The sequence below is a fragment of the Hippocampus bargibanti genome, linkage group LG09, assembly GCF_051943395.1.
Source record: "Hippocampus bargibanti isolate YZ-2025 linkage group LG09, ASM5194339v1, whole genome shotgun sequence".
NCBI lineage: Eukaryota > Metazoa > Chordata > Actinopteri > Syngnathiformes > Syngnathidae > Hippocampus > Hippocampus bargibanti.
This window is the reverse complement of record NC_142742.1, coordinates 10199600-10207500: the sequence shown is the minus strand read 5'-3', so window position 1 is coordinate 10207500 and position 7901 is coordinate 10199600. Positions and strand designations below refer to the sequence as shown.

The window sequence follows — 7901 nt, the reverse complement described above, 5'->3', positions numbered from 1 at the left end:
GCCACATCACGCCACATTTGTCAAATCTGAGCCTTTTTTTGTGGGGGTGGGGGGATAGGGTATGTTGGTGGGGAGAGTGAATGAAAGCGGGGCTGTAACACACAGGAAGTCAAAGAATATCTAAATATGTGTGATCATTCTGGAAGATGTTCTTAACTCATTCACTATCAGATGATGTGCAAATATATGTCCACTCCAGTGCCAGGGTTATTGTCATTTTGACTCAAATTGCAGGACCCACAGTATATTGAGTTTTAGGACTACATAAACATTCAATGCAGGTAAGAAATCTTACACTCTCTACTTTCATCATAAAAAAGTTAATTCCCAAGTTACATGGTTCTGGAGTTATCTGAGCTCGAAATAGGGGCGGCTGTCGAAAATACAATGCAATGCATCCTGTAAATATTAATTTATATAGCGCTTTAACAACAGCAGAAGCTATAACAAAGTTCCTAAGTTATATGGATCTGGAGTTATCTGCATTGAAATTGGGGGTGGGTGTACAAAAGGTAAATGCTGCCCTCTCGTGGGAGGGAAAAAACATTGCCTTGCTTGAAATGCACACCTCCGCAAGAAAAAACAAAACCCAAACAATTTTGGGAATGGCGCTCTACGTCATGTTTTTCAATTCCCGAATAAATTCGGGAATGGCAATGAATGAGTTAACCGCACATGGATTGTAGCGCTTGGACAACAAACGGCACCGGCTGTAAATAAAACATGAGAGGAAGACAGAGTTGTGAGTCACGGGAAACGCATGACTACATCGGCGCGGCCCCCTTGGTGCGCCTTTGCCCACGGTGCCGACACACAACACGACCTCCAGCTCCAACGTAGTAGCTCCGCTGCTTTCGGATGACCTTGACGACCTCTTTTCTTTCCGCTGCCTTTTTTTCCCCCATCTTCGGTTGCAATGCGACGCAGAGCTTATAAACCTCACACGGCCTCGCCACCGCCAGTCTTTCCGCTTTCAATTTTTCCCCGTCTCTTTTGATCTTACCGCCACCCCTTCCTTTTGAAAAATGACTTAGAAAAGCCAAAATTAACTCATTCACTGCCATACGTGCAAAAATGTGTCCACTCTAGTGCCAGGGTTTTTGTCATCTCAAATTCCAGGACCCACAGAATATTGAGTTTTAGGACTACATGACCATTCAATGCAGCGCAAGAAACCTTAGACTCTTCTTTCACCAGAAAAAAGTGTAAATTCCTAAATGATATGGGTCTGGAGTTATACGCGCTTGAAATGAGGATGTTTGTTCAAAATGCAATACATACATTTTGGTTTATAAAGCGCTTTAACAACAGCTGAAGCTGGAACGAAGTGCTAACATTGAAAAAAGGGGAATGCTGCCCCTTGTGGAAGGGAAAAAACATGGTCAGAGGTCTGACTAGCGCTTTATCGGCACACAGACAAGACAAACAAAATGTGACGTGCTTTTTGTCATATTTTCAATTCCTGAATAAATTTATGAATGGCAGTGAATCAGTTAATAGTACAGTATTCCCTTACTAGTTGCGGTTCAATTATCACACATTTATTTCGAACCTAAAAAAAAGGCCGCAAAAGTAAGCGAACAGTACAGTACTGTAAAACAACAGCGGTTGAAAAATGACATTGTAGGATGTTAACATCCTCATTGAATGCTATTTGAAGCCTCTAATGAATGAACACCTCATTGAGATGATGTTGCCGAATGATGGGGAAGAAGAGCAGGCCTAAGAAGATGTGGAAGCCGGAGAGTGTGGCCTTACCCTCCAGAGCTTGCAAAGACCGTTCAGCATTATATCTTCAGCAAGAGGTTCATGACAATATGGTCAGAGCTGCCCATTTCAGTCATTGTGTTGAGGAGCTCAAGGAACCATACAGATACATCTTGGCTCAAAAGAAAAAACATAGGCAAGAATTGCCTATTACAATGTTCCTCACCCGTCGTAAATTGTCATCAGAGCCTTTTACAGGACCCTCGACGCCTTCTGAAACTTAACTTATACAGTAGTGTACCTGTAAATATTACACTCTATATACTGTATGTTGATCGTGGACTGTTTACTTCATTGCATTAGTGTTTTGTACTGTACTACAAACATTTACTATGCTTCTTTATGCGTGTCCTGTACTGTCCACTAAATTTGGATTTGTAAATATTTTTTGTACTCATACACATGTATATATACTTATACATGTACGGTTTGCTCCATCACTGATTTTCGTCTATTGCGGGTGGTCGCGGTCCGCATTCATTGCGATAAACGAGGGATTACTGTAAAACGATTGACGCTCAATGACTTTGAATGAGAACTAACTCCATGCCCTTTTCTATGACACACTTACAAATAAAATTATATTTTTTACAGACAAATGTTGCTTCGACTTTATTGGCTTTAAGGCAGTTCACATTTGACGCGCCGCTGTATTTAGGTCACCCTGAATATATAAGTGCAGTCATGACGGATGCAAAACATGACGGCGTGAACTAAAGTAATGTCACTGAGTCCATGTGTGTGCGTGTACCGTGTGTGTGTACAGTGGTGACAAGCAAGCCTATAAATCTTTGATTCGCCTCCTCCCAACTTGTCATAGCCTCCATTGCCTTTTTGCCTTTCCATTCCATGTGAGTGAGCAGAGTAGCTCTTTGCCTATCCTCCCTTGCTCCCTCCTCCAGAGCTCTCCTGGTGCATTAATGATCTTACATCACCTCGTCCATTGAGCAAGCCAAACGGGAGATTGGACGAGAGATGGAGAACAATAGTGGAGTTTTCGACACGTCTCTCCATGGATGGTTAGTTGTGAGACACATTAACACTGTCTGCCATTGGCTTCTACCCACAAGACCCTCCCCACCCCACAACAGCACAACACACACGTCAGGCCAACATCCTTCTGCTCCAATACACCCTTTCCCCATGTCCCCTTTGGGAGGTCTCTGCTTTGCTTCGCAACGTATTATTTTATATATTTTTTTTTGCCTGTGAGTGCAACTACCTTGAGTTGGATCGTGGTTCTCCCAGAAGAGTTTCAGCAGGTCCTCCACGCTCAAGTCTTTGGGAGAGAAGACCACCCTTACTACCTCAGTGTGTCCAGTCAGACCTGCAGGACAGAAGACAAATGAAATTTGTGCTGCAACTCATGATTTTTTATAATAAACGAATCTGTCCGTTATGCAAGGAAATAGTAACAAACAACCAACATAGAAACAAAACAATTGGTAAGTTCCATCCCAAGATTCAAAAACAATACGTCATTGTTTATTATGTCACTAAAATGAGTTTGACACCCCTGCAGTCTCACTTGGTGTGGGTGTGAGAGGGATATGGGGCTCAAATTCACCTGATTGTCGGTGTGTATGTACCTTGGTGAAGTGAACTTTACAAAATGTACAATACAGTAATCCCTTGCTACTGCGCAGTTCGATTATCGCGGCCATTGATGCATTGCAGATTTTTTTCAAACTGAAAAAAAGCCCACAAATGTCAGCAAATGTCACGACAGTACAGTACTGCAAAACAACAGTGGGTCACAGGGAGCATTCATTAGATTTACTGTTGTTATTTTTTAATTTATTCATCCATTTTGAGGCATTAGTGTGCTATAAATGCACAAAACCAAACATTAGTTGAGTAACCAAAAACATCGGTTTCATTTGGCCACACCTGACAATGAGTCGATGATTAATGTAACCAAAATGTTTATCATTTTGTTTACTGTACATTAATCGGCTTGACTTTGTTTACATGCATGTGATGCCGCGGTGTCAACTCGGTTTTTCTTTTTTCATTTGTTTTCGTGCTGACTCTGGTCAAAGCGGATTGGCAGAGAGACAACACTATTGGACAGCATTCACCCTACCTGAATGCTTATCCTGCCTGTTCTCGCATCACGTTAGTTCAGGTTATATAATGTACGCATGGGAGAACATGCAAACTCCACACAGGGAGGTCGGACCGGGATGCGAACCGGCAACCTCTGCACTGTGAAGCCGGCGTGCTAACTACTCGACTACCGGGCCGCCTGATATATTATATATTCCGCCTAATTATGTGCTAAGTGGTGCAATCTGTGACTCAGGTGAATCTTCATTTACACATTGTCACCCGGCTCGATTGTAAAATTGGTGAGTTTTCGGTCTGGCTGATGACCCCAAAATTACCAAGAAGGGCTTTATTCTGCCTGCTTTTCATAACTCTTGCATTCCATGACTACAATTTAAAGCTCTTTTATCAGATGACCACTTTTCAGACTGGCCTTTAATCTTCACGTTGTATTACACGCCTGCATCCGTTCTGTCTATCTTTTTGACCACTCCGACCCTGTTGTGTTCACAGCTCTTTACCGATATGCCGTGGACGACGTTCCGCTCCGTCACGGCCACTGGAGCGACAACCACACCTTCTCTTTCAGCCTTTCTTTCTTTCAGATATACTTTCCAGTCAGAAAGTTTATTCCTGCCCTCCTCCCACATCTCAAGCTTCAGCTGTCATCCAGCTCCATCCTATAGCCGATGCGCAATCCCTTGAACGGCTTTCACTCTGAATGTCTGCCAGCCAAAGCCCAAAGCGTCTTCTTCATCCTTAACCGTGTCCGATCCCGCTTTGTCCGCCACTGGAGTGCCGCGTTCGCTCTCGACGTGCATTTTGGAAAGCACGACGAGTCCATAATTAAAGTGCGGCAAATAGAGCCAGACATTTTCATTTGAATTATATATCAATGCCCTACGTGGATCTATGAGAATCTCGATGAGGAAAGACGTGCAAAAACACACATACACCCGCTGTAGACAGGTAACCGGGATGTTTGATGGCTTTGAGATTTAAGCTCATGTCAAATCACAGTCTCGGGGAAGGAGCCCACTGATGGCGCTTCACATGCGGGTAACCTCTACTGAGAAACGCCGCAGTACGGCATGTAACACACCCCGATCAGTACAAGTAGGTCATGGGTGGGTGGGGATGGTAGAAGGAGGAGATGGGTGGGTGGAGGTATTGGTATATGCAGCCCCATCTGGAGCAGCGCATTCTGAGTTTGCCTGTAGAGACAACCCGTGGTACTTCTTTTCTGGTGCGCTGCGTCAAACCACGGATTTTAAAAAAAACAAGTCGTTGTCTCGCTAGCGCAATTCCATATTTTCTGGTGCTTAACGCACACCCAAAAGCCTTGATTTTCTTCAAAAGATGACCCTGCACCTTATACGCAGGTGTACCTTATATGTGGAGTAATATTGAGCCACAACAGGTCTCGCAACTACTGTCAGCACCTTATAATGTGGTGTGCCTTGTATTTGGAAAACATTTACAGATTTTTATATTACAGTTGGATTTTTTTTATTCAATGGGGGTGTGCCTTATACTCCGGTTTGCCTTATACACCGGAAAATATGGTACTCTGAAGCTAAACCTCAAAACTACGGAGTTCAATACCTCAGCAGACCTCTTCGTAGGTGGGGTTGGGTGTAAAGCCACCTGCAAATCCCACCTGGGTGGAGAAGACTCCGGAAACTCTCCAAAAAAGCCTCTCGGCGCCCCATACCTGTGCAAAAACATGATTGCCATGACACCGTTCAATCTTGGGCCAATTACAGACCGTTTAAAACTGCGATAGAAGCTTTTACCAAACATGATTGCTGCCATGCCTTCGGGAAAAGGCTCCAGGGTGGTCTTCTGGTTGACCGCATGCTTGTCTGCGTTGGAAAAAATGAGGGCGAGTAATTACAAGTAGTAGTATGCATGCAAAGAGGTATAGCAAAGGTGCTCAAAAGTGGGTTACAAATGTTGCAGGACTTGTGTGACCAAACACGACTGAGGTTCCAAGTTTTGAGGAAATTGGTACTTGCTTGATGACACTTGTGAAAGACTGGACTTGACTTGACTTTGACTTTGCGTTCATGAGACTTGACTTCAACTGTGTGACTTAAAAATTATTGTTTTGTAGAATCCCATTAGTTTTATCTTTGAAAGAACTTTAGTTTTGTGTAGCGTGAGGGAAACTGATAACACACCAGTAGATTACAAATTGGTTTGCAGAGTATCATGAAGTTGGAACCAAATACAATACAATACAAAACATATTGATTTATATTGCGCTTTAACAACAGCTGAAGCTGTAACACAGCGCTTAACATTGACAGCTATCGTATACAGGAAATAAAGCAGTCACAAGGATAGTAGAAAGCACCATGGAGTAAAGCCAAGATCAAGTTGGAATCATGCTGAGCCGAATGCCAAAGAGTACAAGTGAGTTTTGAGACAGGTTTGTTCAGTGGCAGGTCATTCCAGAGAGTGGGAGCAGCAACGGAAACGGCTTCAGCCTCCGTTTAGTTTTTAGCACATTGAATAATGTCTGTTCAGCAGACCTGAGGCGTCGGGAGTGTGTGTAGTGGTGGATGAGCTCGGAGATGTAAGAGCTCATTTAAAGATTTGAAGACAAATCTTGATCTTGAATAGAACTCTTAATTGTATATGGAGCCAGTGAAGTGATGCCATAGCAGCAGTTATGGGCTCCCTCTTACGAGTAACAGTCAAGAGGTGAGCAGCAGCATTCTGGACCAGCTGGAGACGCTTCATGGAAGATTGGCTGACTCCAAAGTAAAGAAGTACGAAATGAAGATCAGGTGTCCGCCACAACAAGAACGTCCTCTTTGCTGCAGCATAAGGTGAAATAAGTATTGGCTGACTCCAAAATAAAGCGAATTACAGTAATCAAAATGAGATGTGACAAAGGCATGAATAACTGCTTTAAGGTGCTCATGAGAAAGGAGAAATGAAAGATTATCCATCCATCCATTTTCAACAGCTTATCTGGAACAAGGTCGTGGTGTGTTGTTGCAGTCTATTCCGGCTGACTTTGAGCGGGAGGCAAATTCCACCCTGGACTGGTCGCCAGCCAGTCGCAGGGCATATGTAAAGAGAAATGATCATTCACAGTCACATACACATGGTTACTGAGCGGGAACCGATCACACGCTGCTGCACACGAGTCCGTCTATCATCAGGGACGAATTTAAAGATTATGTTTTTCGGGGAAAAAAATGGTGACATGCAGTGTTTCAACTTGAACTTTTCATGATGCTACATGGCATTAGCGCGCTAAAAGGTAAATCAGTGTGGGCAAAGTAGGAGTCCATGTGATGTCGGTGCAGCCCACAGATGTGCGAGGGGGGATTAGACTTCGCTAAGAAGACTGAGTTGACTTAGCGTGCAAATCTCCACTAAGCAAGGGCTGGTTGGTACAGCAACCACTAATATTAGTCCACAGATAAACAGGCCAATGGGTACACCAAGAGCTTAGGCACACACCAATAATGGACATTTGCACCCAGGTCAACGGCAGATAACTCTTCGACCTGCTTAGAGAGACGTGATTTGGGACAATGACCCAAACTTTGCATCGGGAAGATAAAATAATTTGTTTCAAAGATTATTTTATCCTGAAACAGCACACCACCACCTCCAAAACATTTGACAGCAACAAATTGTAATCAAAACACAACAATCTATCTTAAGCTTATCATTCTTGGTGAAGCGATCACATTCACTCAAAGAGGCCAAGTGATGACATGCAAGATAACAATGCAACTGAACAATGCCGTTTACAAGCCGGCCCGGTTTCTCGCTTCTCCCAGCTGAACATCGTCTTCACTTGGCACAGCTTTCCCATCATGCCTTACACACTTCTACCCGTCGCAAGCGTACAAGTCGATTGTTGTCACAACAGGGTTTGCTGTGGGTGGAGTCCAGGCGACAACGTGTGGAAGGCACACGATCCATAGATGCCAAAACCTGTGAGGGCGAGGTTGATTTCCAGGCTGCTCATTTTGTTACCAACCTTCCAACACCCCCACCAAATACATTCCCTCTTTGCTTCGCCTCTTTCCTTCCCTTTCACTACTTGTCTTTCCAGC

General features: G+C 43.7%; 2 protein-coding genes across 2 annotated transcripts in view; one reads left to right on the top strand and one right to left on the bottom strand.

Annotated features, from left to right (window-relative positions):
- The window catches only part of ctsl.1 (cathepsin L.1), a 113513-nt gene that overhangs the window by 21157 nt on the left and 84455 nt on the right, over nucleotides 1–7901 (top strand). The window lies entirely within an intron of this gene.
- Nucleotides 1–7901, bottom strand: part of msrab (methionine sulfoxide reductase Ab) — a 67873-nt gene that overhangs the window by 33404 nt on the left and 26568 nt on the right. The window contains 3 exon segments of the mRNA XM_089004550.1: nucleotides 2990–3094; nucleotides 5422–5530; nucleotides 5581–5681. Coding sequence (XP_088860676.1) covers nucleotides 2990–3094; nucleotides 5422–5530; nucleotides 5581–5681 — 315 coding nt within the window.